Source organism: Eucalyptus grandis, chromosome 1, assembly GCF_016545825.1.
Source record: "Eucalyptus grandis isolate ANBG69807.140 chromosome 1, ASM1654582v1, whole genome shotgun sequence".
Classification (NCBI taxonomy): domain Eukaryota; kingdom Viridiplantae; phylum Streptophyta; class Magnoliopsida; order Myrtales; family Myrtaceae; genus Eucalyptus; species Eucalyptus grandis.
The window spans coordinates 42,385,262-42,407,774 of NC_052612.1; the positions used below are offsets into that span (position 1 = coordinate 42,385,262).

Below are 22,513 nucleotides of genomic sequence, written 5' to 3' on the forward strand. Positions count from 1 at the left end.
CTCAATGGCCCTTATCATGTATAACCAAAAGTTGACCATGTAAATTATCAATTTATATATAACCTATTTCAATGCGTAAAGGAAATGTAGATGTCAAGACTTTGCGTTATTAGATAGATTAAGAAAAAAACGTTTATTTTATCTATGCAATTAGTGGTTTTTTTTTCTTTTTTTGGTAAAACTCATCATCATCATCATCATGGTTCTAGAATTATAGCTTCAAATTACTTAAACTGAAAAAGGAGTTGACTTCGTTTAAGCAATACACTGCCTAAAAAGATATTCCGTCAACAGCCTTTAAACAGTTATTTGTTTAAAAACTTACATATTCAAAAAAAGAATTGTGCAAAGACATTCTCAAATTGTATTGCCTAAAAAGACATTCCGTCAACAGCCTTTATACAATTATTTGTTTAAAAACTTACATATTTGAAAAAAGAATTGTGCAAAGACATTCTCAAATTATATACAGGATATTTACACATACATAATCAGAATACCTAGTCGAAAGGCTACATTGATCAATTTAAATACTAATGGAGGGACAATTACTATATTACATTATGATCTGATTCTAATGTTGTATCAGGAATTTTACTTCCCTTCCCTTCTGATCATATAACGCCAACAGTTTCTCCTTCAAAGCCTCACACTCCATCCCCCGACTTCTCTCAACCTTCACATTACAAATGATCATCATTCAAACAACATGCCATTGATATATCTATATACCATGTCAAGAAATTAAATTTGCAAGTCCAGTTACGACTAAAGAAACTAATAATAAACTTACTGAAGTACCTGAACGTGTAGATTGTAGAAGGTTGTTCTTGTTCCTCCAAATGACTCGAATGTGGAAGCGTTTATCAGAGGAAAGCCATGATGATCCAGGTTAAGCAAGATCTCAGAGAAGTCGACAGTATTCTGAGTCATGACCTTTGTTGTGCATATTTGGATTGCAACCTCGCTCTCACTTAAACAATTTGTCGAAATAGATGGCATCGGATTGGAAAGCGCACCTTTTCCTTTGCTGATTTCTTGGTGAGTGCAGTCATCTATTCCTTGGGTGGCATTAATTCTTGATAGAAGTTCTTCCCTCTCTCGAGCGAGTATCTGCACTTGCTGTTGCAGTTCTGGTATGTATTTCAGCACTTGAGACACTGTCGCTGGAATGCTCAACTTTTCCTACAGGGAAAAGGACAAGATCTAACTCTGTTAATTTCTCCGGACCCAATACTGAAAGATAACTGAGTATGTAGTGACTTGAAGCAGCTACAAATAAAAAGTGTAGAACATCAAGTTATACATTAAGGATTTAGAGAATAAAGCAAAAACTGGGGTTCATATGTGATCAACAATATTGTCTGCTAGCAAAAACTAGGATTCATATGTGATCAACAATATTGTCCGCTAGCAAAAACTAGGGTTCATATCTGCACTTGCTGTTGCAGTTCTGGTACGTATTTCAGCACTCGAGACACTGAATACTCAACTTTTCCTATAGGGAAAAGGACAAGATCTAACTTTGTCAATTTCTCCGGACCCAATACTAAAAGATAACTGAGTATGTAGTGACTTGAAGCAGCTACAAATAAAAAGTGTTGAACATCAAGTTATACATTAAGATTTAGAGAATAATGCAAAAACTAGGGTTCGTGTGTGATCAACAACATTGTCTACTAGCTGCTACTCTTTAGTATTCTCTCCATCACTTTTCCTAAATTGACACAGTTTACCCGGGGAAAGGTAATAGAAGACTAGCTCTAATAACTTCCTTGTAGATGAAGGACTTAAGGATTACCGTTTGATCAGCGGATGGAAGCAGCGAACGGAGTGCAGAGTACAAACTGTTGATTTTCTTCCGCCGGTCGCGCTCACAGGCATTGTGGTTCAGCTTCTTGACCATCGTGGCTTCGCCGTTCGTCGCTGCAGCTGGGATATTGAGATGATCAAGTACTACCTCAGCATGAGGAGATGGTGATGACAAGAAGGCAAAATGGAGAGGAGGTGGTGAAGAGAAAGGGTGGGCATCTCTGCGCATGTAGTTCTCTTGTTCATGGCTTGTTGAATCCTCGAAGGGCCAATTACTAGGAGAACAAGATAACATTTGTATGACTATTTTCTTCTTTCCTGAGTTTTCTGATATTTTCAGTTCCATAAGAAGTTGGGTGATCATGACTTGCTTATATATAAACCTCCATTAAAAATGCCAGCTATATAATAATGGCATAATATGTTGGGAAAAGATGACTCAAGGTGAGATCATCAATTGCTTACACATAAACTTCTTTTGAGGACCTCAGCTAAAGATTAATGGCATTGATCTCTTTGGACTGCAATTTAATTATGGATCTCTCTTATCTCAACTTTCTGCAGCGTGCATAGGTGTGTCTCAACTTGTGTGCACGACTTGTGGGGTTGGGCGGCTAAGCCTCTTGCGCTCACTTATTGCAGCAGCTGTCCATCCACCAGCTTACTCCTTCATTATCCTAATTTCACATATAGAGAGATGAGAGCAGCAGTTCTTTTTTCTTTTTTTTTCTTGATTTATTTTTTTAGTCACGTCATAAGAACCAAACAAAAACATATGTTAAGCTCGTTGGAGTCACCTTTCATCCCCTTTTTATGGTAAATTCTCTTTCTTACGAATAACACAAGTGTCATTACTTTTGTATGGTGTACATTTAAATGTTATAATTCTTTTTTTCGCTCATTTGAATGTCACAAATTTGAAAAATCAATCACTTGAGTACTATTAGCTATTTACCTCACCGAAAAATTCGACGTGGATGCCAATTGTCCTATTTAACTTTGTTGGTACTAATGTGAATAAATTTTTAATACTTTTAATATTTAATTATTTTTTATTTTTTATTTTGACTTTTATTTTCTTTTTCTCTCTCTCAAGTGACCCTTGCCGGCCATAAAAGAAGGGGGGCAAGGAAAAGAAAAACAAAAACACAAAAAATTCAAAAAAGAATCTAAAAAGATTAAATAACATTAAAAAATCAACGTCATATGGAAAATTAATATAAAAAAATCCATATAAGATGATTTATTAGATATGGCACTTAAATGATTGATTTATTCCGATGTGACATTTGAGTAATCGAAAAAACAGTATGACACTCAAATAAGTATTATACTAAGGTTTTAACACTTGTGTTATTATTTTCCCCTCAATAACCCTCCCCAACTTATTGGAAGTTTCAGTCTTATTTTCTGGCTTGATTGAGCTTAATGGTTTTTTGTCTTTACTAGTGGGTCATTTGTAATCGATCGGAATATCATATATATCATCTTCAAGTATACGCTTCAATTACTTTTCAATGAGATATCTGACGTAGACTTTCCTTTTGCTATTCGGAACTATCTTAATGACACGACACAAATATTGTCGATGGTTCCAAGGATAAAATGAAATCTATCCTTATTTTTCTGAGTGTTTGTTTTAAAAAGTGTTTTCTAAATCATTTGTCAACCCAAAAGAGAATATTTGATATATATATATAGACAGTATTAGTAATGATCATTGGTCTGATTTTATATTTCCAACTTGGCGAAAGGCATTTCATTTACAAGTATTTTGTATCACTTTCTCGAGAATACTTAACTAAGGGGACGGCCGTTTGTTTAATGCCAGATTAGATGTCCAACCGCGTTGGCGATAGCCTCATTAATCTTTAACCTTTTTTCTTCCTCTTGTCTTTAGGGTTCTTTTGGTGAGAAACGGGCGGCGAAAATAGCGGCTCGTGGATTGCGTATGCCATGCACACCAGAGCACAAGCAAACAACGAGGTCGCGACAGAAATCCCCGTGCACGAAGAGGCACGCCACGTGAAAGCGCGCGATCTCCTCGTGCTCGCTTGCAATATGGACGAGCAGATATTAATATAATACCCAACGATGCAGTAAATACCGGAGGAGTTTCTCGTCAGGACCCGGCAGAAACTTTTCTCCTGAGGTGCCTATTCTTAGGTTAGTGCATCTTCAGTCTTGTCTAGGAAATGTTCTCCCGACAGCTTCCGGTGTCGACATTTACATGGTGCTCTTTGGGACAAGAGAACTTGACCCAATCGGCAAATTGGCATGGGTTAGGTCCCCAACTTCCTGAAGAGGATAATGGCTGAGGAGGGCTTGTCTATTAAGTAATGATAAATTCAACCCGACTTCTTGGATTCCCCCTCTCTTTTCACACCGAGCACGGTCGTCCTTCCCGTCTTCTACATACTTGGCCTAGCTTCTGGAAATGATGGATATCTCTCTTGATCCTCCCGGTCCGATTTGACACCATTCGGAACGCCAGAAGTCCGCCGGTCGTGTTGGAGAGCCGCCACCCTCTCTCCCACAGGACGAGAGTCCTCCTTTGCCAGTGACACGGTTGAAGAACGCCTCTGCGTGACGCTCGGCCTTGACTTCACCGAGCACTCAAAGCAATGAATGCACCCAGTTCGTTCCAATGTTATTTCAGCACGCGAATTTGCGCGCATGCCACAGGTACATAGGAGAATTCATTACCGAGACTGAAAGGGGAACATAAATTCAAGAATATCACCAAAAAATTCATGAATTTTTTTTGTCAATTGAATCCTAAAATTTTTACGCTAATATGGATGTTAGCCGTCCAATGCATGTTGATATTGACAATTTTTTAATAATTTTTTTATTCTTAAATTTTTATTAATTCCTATTGTTTTTCTTTTTCCTTTTTTGATTTCCTTTTTTCCTCCTCCTTTTTCCTTTGGCCGGCAGGAGGAAACAAAAAAAGAGAAAGAAAGAGACAAAGAAAAATTATAAAATATTAAATATTAAAAAATTTAAAAAAATAAAAATTATTAAAAAGTTGTCTATTGCCCATCAGACAGTCGAGAAAACTGACTCAATTCGGGATTAATGCAAAAATTTTAGCATTAAATTGATAAAAAAAAAATAAGAGTAAATTTACATAATTGTAATAGATTTAGGATTTTTTGATAATTTTTTTCCATTAATTCACAAGAATTTTCCGCAAATGGAACTAGCACTGTCCACCACGTCATCCATGATCGGCTATGAAGAAAATTCGTTTTGGAACGCAGAGATTTCTTTTCGCTTAAATCCGCTCTTCCTCCGTTGACTGAGACTTGGCAAAGGCAGCAGACTATTCTAAACGGTCATCATCCTCCACTGCCAAGATTGTTTGGTAAGATCATAAAAAAAAAGTAAAAACTAACTTATTTTTTAATTTTTTGCCCAAATCTAAAATATTTATCCGAATAGTTAAAAACTATACAAATATCATATCTGAATCCATGCATCAACGTTTATATATTGTGAAAATTTGAAATATTTAAGATAAAAAAGAATCAAAATACAACATTGAATAAAAAGTTAAAAAATATATATGAAAAAATTAATTATTAGTAAAATAAATAGAGATCGCTAAATATACTCTTAAGTGTTAGTGACACTGAATAACCGTTAGTGGAATAGGAAAAAAAATCAGCTGGTTAACTATTAGTAAATTATATAACTTTTTTCGAGTTGAATAGTTTATTGATCTTTATTTTTATTTTTATTTTGGTCGGGTATTGACCTTCTTTTGAAAGCTTGTAAATTACCATTTTTTCCAATAACTTCTACCATTTTTTAGTAGCTTATCCACGTGGTTTGATGCATGCTATAGCCAGTGCTCTGAAATTATTGACTCTTATGTCAATTAACCAACCACGATTTGAGTGACGTAATATCTATCCGATTAAGAGGGGCGTTGCATTTCCACCATTCCTGACAAATTATTTCAGAACTTAAAAATGTACAGCTAGTATTTACACGTACAGGCAAGAAGAATTTCTCTGTACAATTGGGCATCTGAACTTTCCGGACTCTTAGTCATGGCTGAACATGTCCCTTGGCAGCAGCGAGCTGTTTCTTGAGGTTGAGGACCTCAGTGCCGTATGATGCCAAACGATCCTTGAGCTTTCCTGAAGCCTCCTCGTACTTTCTATTCATCAGGTCTTGTTCATTTAGTGCTTCGGTGCATCGATATCTCATGGCGTCCAACTTTGCCTGTGTCCACCGTAGTCTCATCCTCAACTTCGCTTTTTCCTTGCCATTGTTGACTTCTTGCTGTTTGTGAATCAGGTGACAATATATTAATTATGATACTTGTAAAGTCAAAGCTTTTGGCAAGAGGAACCAAACAGGAAGCAGACAACTCTTTCTATCATTGTCCCTAACATCTTTTTTTAGCGTTGTAGGCTAAAATGGTCTGGATTCTGATCAGAAATACATAAAACCCTGAGACCCTATCACCTCACAACTTAGCAGAAGCACAGTACTAAAAACAAAATCCATTCATTACCAAGCCAGAGCATAAGTCATTTCCACCAAGATTAGGTGATTGTTTCTGCCAAAAGACGGCGTCAAAATCAAGCAACTCTAATGCCTCAAAACGTAAGACGCTAGAAGGGTCATCCAAAATTTTAGCAGAGGTAGTTTCTCCACATCTACCTAAGCCCCAATTGCCAACTCCATTGTAGAGCTCAAAGTGTTAACCAAGAAACAATACAATTATGTTGAAAACAGCTTTTCCATCTCAATGAGGATGCTGCAACTCCTAATCAGAGTGGATGGTCGAAAGATTTCAGGGATTTTAGCTTTCTGATTAAAATACATTATGCAAGTGCCAATGTTGAAATTATACACAAATTTGACCCCCAATGCACCTGAAGGAAAAGTATGTACACCATCTAAAAAGGAGGGAACGAATAATAGTTCTGCTGAATAATAAGACACAAAGTCTGGATAGTAGCAAGACTAAATAGACAAAAGAGACTACTGATATAACAAACAAAGCTGTTAAGGCCGATTGAACCACATAATATGTTCCTCCATGTGAAAGTTGTGCTTCTACCAATTTCACACTGTACATTATAATGTGATAAAATTAACCTGACATACTCGAATAGAACAAGGCTAATGCAGAGCATGTTCCAGTAATCTCAGACCTCAACAACCCCCAGTAACATATTGTATTGTGTTGTAGACATATAGAAGTTGAATTTCGCACATGCTACATAATATAACTATTAAACATCTAATCCCAAGATCTACTACTTATGAGAATACCAAGTCTATCAGCAAAAATCTTTTATAGAGAAAAGGATGGACATCCCCAGTGGGCAAACTTACAGTGTGCAGCTTTATTTCCATAGTGGAAATCCTGTCAGACAGTATGTCTGCTTGAACTTGGTCCTCAGATATCTGAAAGAAAACACCTCACCCTGTAACTTCTGATACTTTTCATGCCAATTAAATGCTAATTATGCTCAAGCACTTTCATCAAACTACCTTGTCATTTTGACTTATTTTCAGGGATTCAAGTTTAGCCATGTGCCTTTGCTGCTCCTCTAGTTGAGTCTTTAACCTATCCCGTTCATTTGTTATGTTATGAACTTCGCTCTTGAGATTCTGACAGAAAAACAATTACAGTCAAGAGAATGCCACCAGCAGTGAAAACTTACAGCATAATTTGGTCTTACTGAGCAAGGAAATCTTAAAAGGATATTCTTTCTGAACAATCTAACCTGCAGATTACTTGCCAGATCTGTTCCAGTTTCTAACTCTCTATGTTTGATAAGATCTTCCTTTTCTTTCTTAAGAATGTCCAGCTCCTTCTGTAGCTTATTTGCTCTCTGGTAAGCATCATTACACTCCAAATATATGGTCTCAAGTTCTGACTTCATCTTCTGCAGGGAAATGAATCAATTAGCCTGAAAACCATCGACCGAACTGCTCAACTTTTTACACTTCCATCCGTAAATTGGCAGAAAAGATAAGTGCTTACAATTTGGGAATGTTTGTTCTCCACATCAGACAATTCGAGGGCATGTTTCAGTTGTTCAATCTCTAAAGTCTTCTGCATACTGCAAATAAGTTGAATAACTGAAACATTAACATTGGTGAAACGGATGAAGGAGGCTTGATTCACTGGAAGCTAACCCTCCTACTGGCCACCTAACCACATAAGCTCATAATGAAGCAGGAACTTCATTGATCTAAAAATTAACAATCTATAAAATGCCATCATTCCCCATTAGCAGGGGAAAAATTTGAAAAGAAAATAATAATAATATCCAAAGAGTGCAGTTAATTACAATCTTTTTACCCACTTTTTCGAGCCAAAGCAGAATAGGATAACATTTAAAGTAATAGTACTCAGAGCAGCACATGACAAGATTGAAAAGTACTCCCATGGATCTCAACTATAAGAGCAATGGTTGAGACAAACCTGTCTTCTCTCTCCAGTTCTTTCTCTTCCTCATTAAGTTTTAATTGCTCTCTAAGGACCTTGCATTGCTCCTTAGAGGATTCAAGTTCATTCTTCACCTTACATTCCAGATAAGAGGGATCGAAATAAGATGGAGTTCTCCATCACATATAATCCAATTAATTCTAAACATCCATAACATACACATAAAGAAAGTGACACATGTAATATGCATGACCGAATTAGCTTTTACCAATTTCATGCAGAAAAGAAGTTTCCTCCAAAGGGAAAGATAGTTAAATGAAAATCGATCCCTTCTACAATCGACAAATGAAGTTTGCATTTATTTCCCCTCTTTCAATGTCAACGGAATTCGTTCCAGGAGTCACTAAGAAATTTACCCTATATTAGTAAACCTCTCAAAAACTGCAGTTTGAAAGCATCAGCCCTCATCAGTTATCCTCAGTTGTTTAATTATTTGATTATTAGTTGACAGGTCACCAGTTTTTCTCAGACTATTTCTATTAATTTTATTGATTTTAAGGAATTTCCGTTTTACCTAATTGTCAATATGTATTGTCCAGGTTTTTCAACTTGTCAATTTAGAAACTTAACAAAATATAACTATTGCAATAAAATATATACATCTACAGATTAAATAGTAAAAAAGTAATTTCACAAACCCAGAAGATCAAAGACCTCTAACCAAAACAGTTTTTGCCATTCCAGCCAGGATGATAATTCAGTTCCATGTATAACAATTGAAGAAAAGGTTTGTAGGTTTTTCTTTGAGAGATAATAAATAGCTCCTCGCTAAATTTTCATGCGATTGTTGAATGTGTTTTTCCCAAACTTAAGCATCACACTAATTGCAATCCCTTGTGGGAGCACCATTTAACGTGCATGTTCTTGATCTATAGTGAGGTACTGTTCAACATAGGTGGAGTGAACAGCAAATGCATGACAAAAATAAGAGGGGCAAAAAAAAAAAAAAGAGGACATAATTTGAAAGCAATCTAAATTTAAGTTGACACTTTAAGAAACAGAATTAGAGAATTCTAAAGATAGTTTGTTCGTGAGTGTTTAAGGACCAGTGCCAGCCCAAAAGATAAAAGGAAAATATTCAGCTCCTGCACCAACTCATATGACTATTACACTATCAAACAAAGTAAACTATAGTGATCGTCTTGATGTAGATAATTGACTTACTAGTCTTGCACTTTTCTCAATAGTAATTTTAGCAAAAAGAATAGATCACGGAGATATTAAATGTTGTCAAAACTAAAATTAAACTTCCTGCTCTATTATCTGACTTGGATAAGCCGATGTTACGCACATGAGTATAAAAATGTAAATGCCCCTTCTCAAGGGCTTAGCCGGCTCAATGTACAACCAAACCATATCGATGGAGTGAAAGCATTCTTGATTTGAAATTTACAAAAAGTCATAGAAGTTACAGCTACCCAAGATGTTTTGAACCAGAAATTCCAAGGAGATCCATGCAAAATTAACACTTCCATAATAAAAATAGTTATTATATGTTACCTCGGACAGTTCTGTGGATAATGATGTAATCTCAGCATTAGACAACTTAGTGTTTTCTTCTAAGGCTTTAATGCTAGCTTGCTCTTTAGCAGACCATATAGCCTTCTCCTCCTCCATTTCTAGCAGGGAATCTGTTAGTTGCTGCAAATGCCAATGTACCAAGCAATGAAGCCGACCTCAAGAAACACCTTAATTGGACACACTTTGCTTAGGACTCAACTTTATTTTCCTACCATAGCCAATTCCTCCTTTTCATTTACCAACTGAGTGAGTGATGCTTCCAGCTTTTGCTGATAAGATTGAGATTCTTCCAATTTTCCACTCTGGGAAAGGGACAGAACAAGACTCCATATTAGATAGATAAAGTGGAGCTCAGAAATTCACTTCATTTCACCATAAACAGAAGTCAGAGAATTTTGGAGTCAAAACTAAGAGCTGTCAAAGCTTACAAGCTTCAAAATTTCTTCCTGCAACCCTGTTAATTCTGAACTCGAATTGCTCATGTTTTGAGATTGAACTTCCAATTCCAAGGCCAAACTCTCGCATTTAGACATTACTTCATCCTTTTCCTTACATGCAGCTGCCAATTCCTCTTCTAAGGAGGCAATAGTTGCTTCCATCTCAAATGCAAGAACTTCCAACCTTCTGTACTCTTCCTAAAAAATACAATCAGGAGGGAGGAACAAATTAACAAAAGCCATTGGTTCGAAGCTTCTCCTACAACGTACAATGAGATGACTTCGAAGCTCAAGATGCCAAAAATGAACTCCTTAAACGGGAACATTGAACAGTATTAGGAAACGCCTTCACAAGATTCCATTTAATAAATTTTTAATACACTTTATAAAGTTGCACTGTACGAAGTTAGGGTGTAAGAAAAAGTGCAATTGAGGAATAAGCTCCAGACCTTTGACCACCAGAAACATACAAATGCAATATAAGATATAAAATAAAGGGAAAATATAAAAATCCGTATTATAAAGTAAGTTCACTCAAGAATATAATCAGCCAGAGATGCATAACAAGCTCCATAATTCTTTGGCATTTGGTTAGAAATATTAACATCTCGACAAATGTATCCCCATCCATGTAGAGTTGCCATGTTTAACCTGGTTATCAAACAGCATCATGTGAATTACCGTACACACAAACCTACCAGTGATGTTTCGGATCTGTTAATTTACTTTAATTGAGTTATTTTTTTATTTTCAGAGTTCTATTTCTTTTTTACTTACATAAGGGTATTATGGTCATATATAATTTATATTTAATATAAACACAACGGGTGTAGGGCTTCTGTTACACAGAAATCTACAGCCCCCTCTTTGTTTCCTTTACGTTCTCCTTCTTCTCCTCCTCTCTATTCCTTCTCTCTTCCTTCTTTCTCTCTTGCTACTTGCTGCAGGTTCTCTAATCAGCCTCGTGACAGGATCTAAACCAAAAAGGTGTCGATGAACATCCAGTCAAGGTAATCACAAGCAGACAAAGGGTCAGAGTACATTGAAACTCATCAAAAAACTAAAGAAGAATTTCGCACACAGCATCAACACATTGGGAAGCCTTGACCAGTTAACAAATGAAGACCAAAATAATTTATGTGCCTGTCCAATAAAGAGAGGAAACAATAGTCCCTAACATTAACAAACAATCAAGAAGTACAACTAGCTCTTTCATAGGATGATTCAGCCAACAAAAACTCAGTCCAACAAGTATATGGTGGCAAGCAGAGAACTATCAATCAAACAGGTTACAAAGTCGAAGACAATTGGTAATAAAAATTGGATTTCATTCTATATAAAGAAAAATATTTATTTGTGTCGTTTTTTTCATCTCATAACCCCCACCAAAAAAAATAAAAAAGCAGGACCATTGACTTGTGAGTTTTGACAGACTAGGAGAACAGAAGGTAAATCCATAACCATCCATTAGCCAGCTTGCAAGTATGCAGAATGCAAAAGTGAAGTGACAATTTTGATGATTAGCACCTGCATTGTCTGGTCAATATGAACAACAGGGCCCTTAGACCTTTTCGAATCAATTGCAATTGAATCACGCCGTCTCCCAGCAAGTGACTCCCGTTTATTGATATCCCTTTCTAAAAGAGACTTCTGACCATGCAATACTTTTATCTCTCGCTCAGCAGATGCTTTTTCACCCTGATGATGCAGGAGTTCATGAGTGATCTTGTTATTTGCACGAAAGTAAAACAAACGATGGCAAAATTTAATTCGCATGACACCTCAAGCTTAGTCTTTTCTTGGACAGCATTCCTCAGCTTGAATTCAGTCTCTTTCAACTTCAACTTTGTTTTATCCAGATCTTTCCTCATACTCTCCCTTTCTTTCGCCAAGGTGGATGAGGATAAGCATGAAATTTCCTTTTGAAGATTCTGTATTTGGGATAAAAGTTCCATCTTTTCCAATTCAGTTTGCTCCCTGAGTTCCTATGTAAAGACCGACGTCTAAGATAATGTTTAGCAATGTACCAAAGCCGAAGCATTACACTAAGAGTCCAAACTTACCACTAAGGCCCTTTCAGAACTTTCAGCATCAGTTTTCAATTCTTGTATTTGCCTCTGGAGACCATCAGAGAAATCTTGCAAAAGAATCTGCATTTATATTCAGTTGCACAGAAAATAATTTAGATTAACCAGATAGTGACTACCATATTTTCCTAGTGAAGAAGTACAGCACCTTCTCACTCTCAAATTTATGAACTTTCTCCTTGATGAAATCATGCAACCTCCCATGGTGAATGGTAACTAATTTCTGTTGCTGAGATGTCTGACTTGAAAGGGTCTTAATATCCTGCATTCAACCCAACACTTATATATACCGGCCACTGTAGCACAAAAGGGCTTTAATTTTCAGTTAAATCAGATAGGATATATTAATAGAATGCCTAATCCAGATGCCAGGAGATCTAAAAGTTCAGAAGAGTGAGCCTACTCCAGGTGCCAGGAGATCTAAAAGTTCAGGAGAGTAATCTGCCACTATTCAGATTATGGGGTTGAATGCGCACCAATATTTATAGGTGAGTGACTTAGATATCAGAAAATCTTTCTTCTGGGATGGTAAAATGCAACAAGTACTCACAAGAAGGGTGCTTGACACACTCGAAAAACTCTGGAAAACTTCATCGACTAGCAAAAAGGCACCATCTACATAATTTTGCAAACTTTGGACTTCCATCATTATATCTTGAACCTCCATTGAAAGCTCGACCAAAGAATCAAAGTTGCCCTCCTGAAGAAGAGACAAAATTTGTTAAGTTCCAGTTTTTGTTTTGAGAACATTGGCGCAGCAAAAGCAATGCAAATATCCCTAGATCACAGAGATAGAAAAGCAGCAACAACATGCATTATTTGACACCAAAGATGCATTGTAAGCATGTCTTTCTTGAGCATTTCTTGCCTCCTTATTGCACTGAGAAGTTCTTCATGAAGCTATAAAAATGACATCCAATCCAACAGAAAATAAGATAGAAGCATGTAGTAGAAGTTATAGAAGTTGAAACATGCTACGAAGTTATAAAAGCTACAGAACTTCCTTGGCAGAATGAGGCACAGTCACTATGCAAGACCTACAAGCACACTCATTCTCATGAGAGTTTTGGTTGTGCAACAAATCATCGATATGTACATGAGCACATAAAGTAAGCTCGACGCATGCAGCATATACAGAAACCTACCATAAAAAAATGGACTTGGACATTAGAGATGACGACACTAAAGGCTGAGAGCATACTTGATGCACATCCCTAGGAAGGGGCACTATGTCCTTCCATTACTTATGCTTAGAGATTATCTAAGGACCCATATATCGTGATACCTTCTGATTATTTCTTCCCCTTCCTTAGTTTACCCACAATGCATAGCTCATATGATAATTGCACATTTATGAAAGAGCATAACATTCTTTCCTTTTCCATTTTCCATTTTGATTTTCACAAAACTTCTCCAGATAACAGTACTTCTATTTTCCTCTCCTTTCTCTTAAAGATTGTTTCGAGCTAAATACATCACTAGAGAATTGCTTCCACTCATACATAGGCATTTAAGTTTAGGCATAAAAAAGGAACAAGTGATAAATACCTCCTCAAACTTCTTCTCAACAGATAATTTGTTTTCTGCTGCCATCTCAACATAATTATCCAAATTCTGCTGGCTCAAAGTTTTCTTAATCTCCAAAACCTTAATCTAGAATGTAGAGATGACAAAATAAATGAATGTGGCAGAAAATTGACCATGATTGGACTGCATAAAAAATTTGAGAAAGAGAAATGTACAGGGAAAAGAGAAGGATACCTGATCTTGGAGTTGCTCAATCACAAGATGAGCCTCCGGCTCTCCAGGACATGTAACATTATTTTCTTGTTTTACATAAGAAACCAGTTCGGCTTCAGTCAGCATTCTTGTTAAACAATCAACTTGAATAGCATTGGCAATTCTCTGTAGAATACCAGAGAGGAAAGGAAAACGTGACAAACAAAAAAGCAACAAAACTATAGGGAAAGAAGCAGATGCAAATAATTACCTGAGCTTCAGATTCCATCCACAGATCCTCATACTCTGCATGGATATCTACAGATTCATTGATGACCTGCCACATCACGAGCTTTAGATGTTGAAATTCAAAAGAACATACATTATGAACTGAAAGGCTTTTCACAAACCACAGGTGCACTTTTATTTTTGACTGCCGCTTTCCTCCTACTAGTCACGTGCTGCAGAGCTCGTGGATGAGGAAGATTAGAGTCTTCCACTTTCTTTCGATTGCTAAAAATGTTTCTGTGAGTTTCAGTATCTTGAAGTAACTTATCAAAAGAAAGAAGTGGACCATTATCCCGCTTAGCTCTTCCAGGTTTGAAAGGAGAATCCGTCAAGTCAGGTAGGGAGTAAGCCTAATATTGAAGGAAAATAACTTTCAGTAAAGCAAGGAGATGTCAGGGCAATTATACTTGATTTGAGATAGAATCATACAGCAACAATATAATCAGAAGAGGAAGATGTAAAAGAGAGCAGTAAAAGACACAAATCTGACAATTATATGTGACTGTAATTGGCTACTCATCATTTTCATACCTCACGAGTCGTTTCCACTTCAATACCACCTTTTTATTCCAGATAATTCCAACCCCATCACCACAGTAAAAAACAGAAAAAGAAAAGGGGAGACAAGGAAGGAAAGATATTGCAAAAGTACTTGAGTTGGCAAAGTTGTTACTGTTTGCACCAAATCTACTAGGCATGAGCTAGGAAATCACTTTTCTTAATAAAATTAGATGAATATTGTGATGTTAAACAAGGTGAACTGGCATGGATTAAGGCAGCCAACTCTGCTTAGTTGCTGTATACTTACTTTAAGGCCAAAGTTTTTTATTTACAGACCATTCGTCTTTTTAAGATCACCATATTCCAACAATACATTGTCTCCGTTGATGTCATTGCCATTTGCCAGTTAAATAGTGAGATCTCAGATAATTTGGTTCAGCAACTGACGCAAATCTTTTACTATCTAATATGACTTAGTTGTTGATTTGAATTTTGGTCCAGCTGCTCCGAAAGCGCAAGTCTCTCGATCTTGCACATACATGACACAACCTGCTTATCCTTTCTTTGCCTTCAAAGTAGAACTACAACCATGAACGTCATGTTCGGTAAACATTATGGTAGTATAGCTAATTGCCTTTCAACACAATCTATATCAAAGCCACCAGGTTTGAGCATTTGGCCAGATTCCTGAATTTTTTCAAGATGACTCCATGTGCAAGAAAAGAGTCTCTCATCACGGTGGTATTGTGCTAGCACGTGGTCAAGAAACCTTTCAAAGTGCTTTTTGAGTTGCTAATTCGTATTTGATATTTGCTATAGCTAGGGCCCAGGCTCTTAACTGCTTGTTAAAATTCAAAGACCAGTCAAGAGGTCTTCCTAGTTTAAGACATAAAATGCAGTTTATCTAAGCTGCTTGTCAAAAACTAAATTTTCCTTTAATAATCTTGAATATTGTTAGGGATATGCTGCATACAGTTGACGTAAAGAAGATTATGTATGAATTTTCTTCGGGTTGCAATTCACAGTGTTTTCTGTATCATGTCACTCCAAGTCTCTGTCTCCCTCCTATGCAGTCATGCTCTATCTTTTGGCTAGGTGCAGTGCAGAATATGCAATAAAAATGTACAATAACTGATTGAAAATTGGACTGGCTTGTCAGTACACAACATAATACCTCCGTAGATGTCTCCCGCAAAAGATTACTGGGACACCATGTATCCCGCCTCCTACCCTGCTTACACAACAAGGAAAATCTCATTCAAAGCGAGATAACCAGTGTTAATAATCTGCAACAAGAATATTTAAGTTGCCATGAGCTATTATTGTTTTCCTGGGGGTACTCCACTTTGTCTCCTGGCAAAGACAAGCTCAAAGCATGTTAAATTTAGGAGGTCTACAACCAAGTGATACGTGAGTGGTGGATAACTATCTTAAAGTGTCTAGCTCAACTGTCTAAAATAAGCCAGATGAGAGTTGGGATCTATATTAAAAGGCCAGGTATTTGTACATTCACAACAATATCATAAATCATACACAGTGACCATTTTATTCTGCTAGTCTATCTTTCAATGACAAGTGGTCTTCACACTAGTATTGCGCTATTCATGTTTGGAGCACCAGCTCGAGAAACCAGCTTCACTCTCATAATGATAGAAAGATTAAAGCAGAAACTATTATCAGCAAAGCCAGCAAGAAAAGGTAGACCTACAAAACATCCTTAAAATGAAGCCGTAAATCACTTTCGAGACTTCGTATCACATATAACCAGCCAAGTACAACAGTGCCCAACTATATGAGGACAAGCCATTAAAGTATGCATTTGTATCTGTACTTTCACCAGAAAGTTCTTTTGGTTATTTGAAAAAGAACCGCACTATGTATGATTAGCATGTTGCTTCACACAGAGCAGCAGAAAAAACACAGCCATGGCATGGCTTGTGCTTTCGATACATAGCTATGAACCTTCATAATGTGCATAGACAATTATTTTGCAAAACATGCCCAATCAATTATGGGTACCAATTTGTACAAATTATTAAGAGTTTTCATTGAGTAGCTAAAATACAACTACCAAAGATTAAAAGTACCAGTTAGCTACCAAAATAAATCATAAGACTGGAAGAATTAAAAGGACTTGCAATATACCAATAGGCCACCTCTACAATACCTTTTTCACATTATCTCGAATCTCTTCCCTGTTTGAGTACAACACGATGGAGCTCAAGTTTTCGATTTTCTTTGCTTGCTCTTGTAACCTTCTCTCACGTTCAGCTTGGGCTTTCTTTTCCTCCTCCAACTCCAGAGCAATTCGCTCCCTCTCCAGTTCGATCTATTAAAGAAGTTTGAGCAATTTCCGATTTTCGATGACATATAATACAACACAAGTAGCAACACTAAACCTGCAGTAGTGTATTCCGCAAGTTCAAGATCTCCTCTCCTAAATGCTCAGAATGTGAACCCTGAAGAAAATCAGTAGTATCAGAAGATGGATTTCCAAAGTCATCATTGCAAATAAGTGCATATGATATTCTTCTCCATCTTAGTTATGACAAATAAGTAACCTGCAATTTGGCTCGAAGCTCCTCAATTTCCTTCTTCTGCCGCTTTAGCAGAGCAGCATCTGTCAAAATCTGCCTCACAGAAAAGTTTGAAAAAATAAGCAACAAAGGTCATTCTTTTGGTTCTTCCCTGGAGAAGTTTGGACAGAGAAAATACCATATAGCACATCAAAGGAAAAATGTAAATGAAGGGAAAAGAAAAGCTACAAGTGCAAAGGAAGCCAATGGCTTAGGATCAAGACCTCGTTCACATGGGCACAGTTGGTAATACGCAGGGCTCTACTTGCAAATTGGAGACTGCTTTTTGTTTCATCTGCATGAATCTGAAATAAAGAAATTGCTATGAAACAGGACAGATACATGCAAGTTGCATATGATCAGAAGCAATGTCAGCCAATTTTATGTGCAGCAAGGATTGTTAAGAAATTAGACTTGTGTTCATGTAAGAGTTCATTTAGTTACCACATACAAAAATATCACCTTATGCATCAATAAATATAATTTTAAAATATGGAAATAGAATTTGACAAAGGTTGTCATTAAATGGTAGTGGTCTAAGTGATCCAATGCATACCCTTGATAAGCTTACACGGTAACTATGCATGCGATGAAAACTTCTGTCCTAAGTAATAGGTACTTCTGCATGAAAGGCTGCAGAAAGGTCCCAATGCAGGAAACTTGAGGGAGTTCAAAACAAAAAAATAAAAAAAAACTCATGCATTTCACTGCATGAGTTACACGGTTTCAACAATTTATTTGCATATAGGAGGCTCAAAAGTAATTGCATCACACGGAACAGTAAAAACATCCAATGTATTTCCCCTCGGTTGTTATATATCCTATAATACAAGCAAAAGAATGATTTCTTAGTCAGGTCAAACAAATTGCAAAGACCAAATGAAGTAGATGTTTATGGCGGAAAAACATTAAGCGATGGCTATGACTCCGGAAAAAACAAATTAAGGGAAGTGAATAAGTTTGATGGATCATGAGTTTTATCGACATGTGTCTCCATGATAAATGCACAAGACCAGAAATATTAATATTCTATGGATGCTATGGATAAAACTAGATCTCCTTAATGATGTCAATCAAAACAATCCCAACATGCATGATTGCAATTATATGTTGCCTCAAAAGATGCAAGATAGGGGCACTCGGCAGTAAAGATAATACAGACTCACCAACTAGAGGTCCTTAACAACAGCTTTTTGTAACGTTTTTTAACAGAACAGGACAAATAGCATGGCCAGCTTTAACCTTAGAACACCTGGAATTCCATGTAAAATTACCTAAAAGCTACCACTTCCTCTAATCCATTCATATTTTATGGGATAGAAAATAGCCCAATCAAACCAATTTCAATGCATGACCTATCTTTCAAGCTATAAAATTAGTAGATTTACGTCATTCGGCAACTAAAGGCCTGTCATTCCATGTGATGATGACTGAAGTTACTTGCGGTAGAACAATGAACCAACCACTGAACCAGCTAGCACTTGATCAGGTCAAAACGAAACATGTAAACTCTTTGCCTGTATTTAAATGAAAAGCTAACTGGCAGCCTACATGCATTGTGAAGACCAAGTCTTGTGATACAACGATCTCAGCTGCAGAATGAGATTTTTATCTATATATATATATATATATATAGCATTCACATAATCAAGTCATCAGATGCTACCAGCCCCCTCAAAACACAAAGCCAAATGATTAATCTGATCACTGCTCAAACACGTTTTAATCCAGGCTATGACTAAACCATGCCAATGCACGAACTGGACAGGGCATGGCCCAATTGCCTTCAGGCCAGCTAACTTGACCCTGTCATACCAAAAATTGGCTTCAAGGCATTATAAAAGCCAACAAGAGAAATAAAACCATCAACTTTAAACCCAATTTCAAAACTTTGTTATAGCATCATACTCTGAAATAACTACATGTACTGAGCTAAGCTAAATGACTTCTTAACAATAACCTGTGCCAATGTGATATTGCAAATTATAGCCGTGTTTGAATTTCCACCAAGAGCGGGTTGCAAAATGCGCGTAAGTTTGCTGTCACGATATGGGACATGCCCCCTGCATTGAAAGTGAGAAATATGAACCCATGAGCTATATATAATATGTACTTGCTGACTAATTTTTTATCTAAAACAGTTAGATACACTACCCCTGACTTTCGACACCTTCACTCAGCTTCTTAATCACAGTTCCCAGAGTCATCAGACTTTTATTGATGTGCGACCCCTCTTTGAGACGGACACCCTCTGCCCCAGTTTTTGCAGCACGTTCCGAACCAGCAAGATCAACTAAGTTCTAAAACAGAAAGATCATGGGTGTAAAAAGGGGAAAGATCGATGAAAGCTTACAAATTTGACAAAAGAATCAAAACTTCATACCAGAACAGATACACGGACAGCATCACAAGAACTGCCACCATCACCGTCTTCAGTTTTATCCCGACTCTCAATAATCTGCTTGTGGGAATAGTGAGAAATTTGAAGATTATATCGTAAACAACTGGTTAAGGAAGAATTTGCAAAGCATGAAAAAGGAAAAGAAAGGTTATGAATCTACCATGCGAAATATGGTGTGAGACCTGCTGCTGTACACGTTCATATTTGTCTCTCCAATATGCCGATGAGCTGAATAGTAAAAGAAGCAACAGTTCCCAGGATGTCCAAGAGGTTAGAACCCTTCCTTATAAAGCTTTGATAAAATCCACACTTTGGAAACCAATAATTTCCCTTTTCAAGGAAAAAAGTTTCAAAGGCAATAAACTGAATCACAACAACATAATATATCTATAAACGCATTGACGGAAGCACAAAAGCAAAAGGTAATGATGCTATGAGAGTTACCTTCTCCAAATTCCATAAGATCAAGCACTTGGTCTGGAGCTGCAACTATTTCTTCACGTAAACCAGCAACATAAATTCCCCGCTAAGCTTGCAAAGTTGATTTCCAAATTAACTTTACAACCTAATAAAAGAAATTACACAAATCTCTTGTACATAGTAAATCCATACCTCCAAGTTTTCATGAATTTGCAACTTCCGATGCTCAGGAGCTAACAGGTCATTTATTTCTTCATTATAGATCTCCATATAAGACATTCGCAACAAAAATTCGCGACCCACTTCCTGAGTGTTGTGAGGACCATAAGTGCAATGTAGAAAGATCAGACAGAACCTCACAGAGAATGCATGTTATCTTTCTTTTCTTTCTCAATACTTACTCAACACAATTTATTGGAAGAGAAAGAGGGATGCATGAAAGAAAGTAATTCAAAGATTGGAAAAGGTAAACAGCATAAGGCTTTAATATGCTTAAAAAAAGAGAAGTGGCCTACAGTTTACCGAAAGGAAATATCCTGCATCTACAAATATTGAGTTCCGCGAGCCAAACTCATGATTATATGATTGAAGAGAAATGAAGAGACATAAACCAAGATCACCTTTGAATCAAAGATAAATTAAACAGCGTACTGAAAGAAACTGCTGAACCTAAGTTTTTTTTTTTTTTTGTGTAATAAAAGAAGAGGATAACAGAAATACCGGTGAGTCTGTCAACAGGCTGCCTATTACTCAATGAATGTTTGCTTAACTTGACACAGAACACTAACCATATTCCGCTAATTATGCTTTCATCGAAGGGCAATAGCAGGAATAATAACATGCAGTATAATCAAATTTCACTCTCGCAACTTACATTACTTGCAAATCCAAAATCGTATCATAAGTTGACATGGCAGCATTTCATGGTTGAGAATCCATGAGATGTTCAAGCATTCCAAATTACATGAGTTTTCTAGAAATTTATCTCGGGAGGTTGAGGATAAAGTTTCAGAAATATGGACTTTGAGCAGCATAATTGGAGCTAACGGTTTGGTGAAATGGTTTTCTCCGGTTATTGGTAATGTATCAGACTTTTCTAGAAGTAAAGATCCGAGACGTTAATCATTTCAAATGAAAGATTGACATGCAAATGCATACCTTGTTTATGGAATCGAACAAATCATAAACTGAAAGAGGGATAACTCCTGGCTCTCCCTTTGATCCCCGCATGGTATGTGTCTTCCCGCTGTTAGTTTGCCCATAAGCAAAAACAGTTCCTAAAAGAAAGCAACTTAGTACAAAACGTGAGCTTCAATCCAGACTTCAATTTTCTAAGCTATGTGCAGCTGCAAACACAAATGCGCTTTCTTTGCCCAAGCGACATGAGCTGGCGGAAAGAATTCCTACGGAAAAATTCTTCTTCGAACAATTCAAGCAAAAAGTGCCGAAAGCCAACATAAAAATCAATAGCACGGCCCAAAGGAAAGGAAAGCTTGCCATTAAATCCGCGAACAGCGGCGGCAACAATGTCTCTGGTGCGGGATTCATAGACTTCTCGTGTCTTACTATCATCTCCAAAAATTCGATCTAAAATGACGAGAGAAGATTGTTAAACAAGCTGACTTACGAAACTTCTCCAAATATTCCACCTAAAACGACGAGAGAACAACATCAAACAAGCTTTTTAGAGCCTCCGCACTAGATTACAGGAGCTTGAACACAGAGTGAATACCGAAATCGAATTTGGAAGGGAGATTGGCCATGAAGATGGAGTTGCCGGAGATCCTCCAGGGGCTGGTCCCGGCGTCGTCCGGCGAGAGCGGCCTCGGCCTGACGCTCACGTGAATTCTCTCCATGGAACTCCGCTTCGCAGATTCGCAGCTCGATCGAGGAGGAGGAAGGCGGAGCAAGACGGTGAACAGTAGCGAATGAGGGGGAAGGAGACTGCTGCAGTTTTTGATTTGGGGTTTTTCTTCAATTTTCCCGCCTTTTAGCATTTCCGTAAGAAATGACGAAAGGCCTGTGCCATTGGGCCCCCGGTTCGTTTTGGGCCCAATAGAAGGGATGACCAGCCTTTTCTTGCTTCAATAGGATTAACGGCAATCGAAAGAAAATATATACTCAAATTACTAGTGAGATTACTGAAAATTAAGAGGTTGGTAATGTAATAAACGAGCTAGTCTTATTTGCTTGAGCTATCGATTCGAATAGATTATACTTGTGAAATTTATGTGGTTCACCTCCTCAGAGCAAGACTAAGGCTGCCT

At 37.1% G+C, this 22,513-nt stretch overlaps 2 protein-coding genes across 3 annotated transcripts; both read right to left on the minus strand.

The window, feature by feature from the left end:
• Nucleotides 1-552: 552 nt before the first annotated feature.
• LOC104414395 (transcription factor ORG2) lies at nucleotides 553-2,055 on the minus strand. The gene is made up of 3 exons (XM_010025483.2): nucleotides 1,802-2,055; nucleotides 802-1,185; nucleotides 553-676 (listed from the first exon to the last, which is right to left on the minus strand). Exons 1-3 carry the CDS (start codon nucleotides 2,039-2,041, stop codon nucleotides 575-577), a joined length of 726 nt encoding a protein of 241 aa, XP_010023785.2. The 5' UTR covers nucleotides 2,042-2,055; the 3' UTR covers nucleotides 553-574.
• A 3,639-nt stretch (nucleotides 2,056-5,694) lies between these two features.
• On the minus strand, nucleotides 5,695-22,190 carry LOC104444187 (kinesin-like protein KIN-7O). Of its 2 annotated transcripts, XM_010057822.3 has the most exons (32): nucleotides 21,979-22,190; nucleotides 21,744-21,833; nucleotides 21,405-21,523; nucleotides 20,439-20,552; nucleotides 20,271-20,352; nucleotides 19,987-20,054; nucleotides 19,809-19,883; nucleotides 19,580-19,725; nucleotides 19,386-19,488; nucleotides 17,650-17,730; nucleotides 17,411-17,479; nucleotides 17,249-17,308; nucleotides 17,017-17,178; nucleotides 16,024-16,080; nucleotides 14,471-14,698; nucleotides 14,332-14,397; nucleotides 14,103-14,246; nucleotides 13,890-13,994; nucleotides 12,892-13,041; nucleotides 12,490-12,603; nucleotides 12,318-12,404; nucleotides 12,036-12,239; nucleotides 11,782-11,952; nucleotides 10,246-10,452; nucleotides 10,030-10,119; nucleotides 9,797-9,937; nucleotides 8,273-8,370; nucleotides 7,829-7,907; nucleotides 7,569-7,730; nucleotides 7,333-7,452; nucleotides 7,174-7,245; nucleotides 5,695-6,108 (listed from the first exon to the last, which is right to left on the minus strand). In XM_010057822.3, the coding sequence occupies exons 1-32, from the start codon at nucleotides 22,100-22,102 to the stop codon at nucleotides 5,872-5,874; spliced, it is 3,825 nt and encodes a 1,274-aa protein (XP_010056124.2). In that variant the 5' UTR covers nucleotides 22,103-22,190; the 3' UTR covers nucleotides 5,695-5,871. The 2 variants fall into 2 exon arrangements, with proteins under 2 accessions (XP_010056124.2, XP_039155610.1); XM_039299676.1 differs by having other exon boundaries at nucleotides 8,273-8,364; nucleotides 21,405-21,833.
• Nucleotides 22,191-22,513: the final 323 nt, after the last annotated feature.

Coding starts and splice junctions, on each gene's coding strand:
- LOC104444187 (XM_010057822.3), bottom strand. CDS start 22,102: ATGGAGAGAATTCACGTGAGCGTCAGGCCGAGGCCGCTCTCGCCGGAC. Junction 21,834..21,978: donor CCCTTCCAAATTCGATTTCG/GTATTCACTCTG, acceptor TCGTCATTTTAG/ATCGAATTTTTGGAGATGAT. Junction 10,453..11,781: donor ATATTGACCAGACAATGCAG/GTGCTAATCATC, acceptor TGTATTTTTTAG/GAAGAGTACAGAAGGTTGGA.
- LOC104414395 (XM_010025483.2), bottom strand. CDS start 2,041: ATGCGCAGAGATGCCCACCCTTTCTCTTCACCACCTCCTCTCCATTTT. Junction 1,186..1,801: donor TTCCATCCGCTGATCAAACG/GTAATCCTTAAG, acceptor TTTTCCCTGTAG/GAAAAGTTGAGCATTCCAGC. Junction 677..801: donor TCTACAATCTACACGTTCAG/GTACTTCAGTAA, acceptor TGTAATGTGAAG/GTTGAGAGAAGTCGGGGGAT.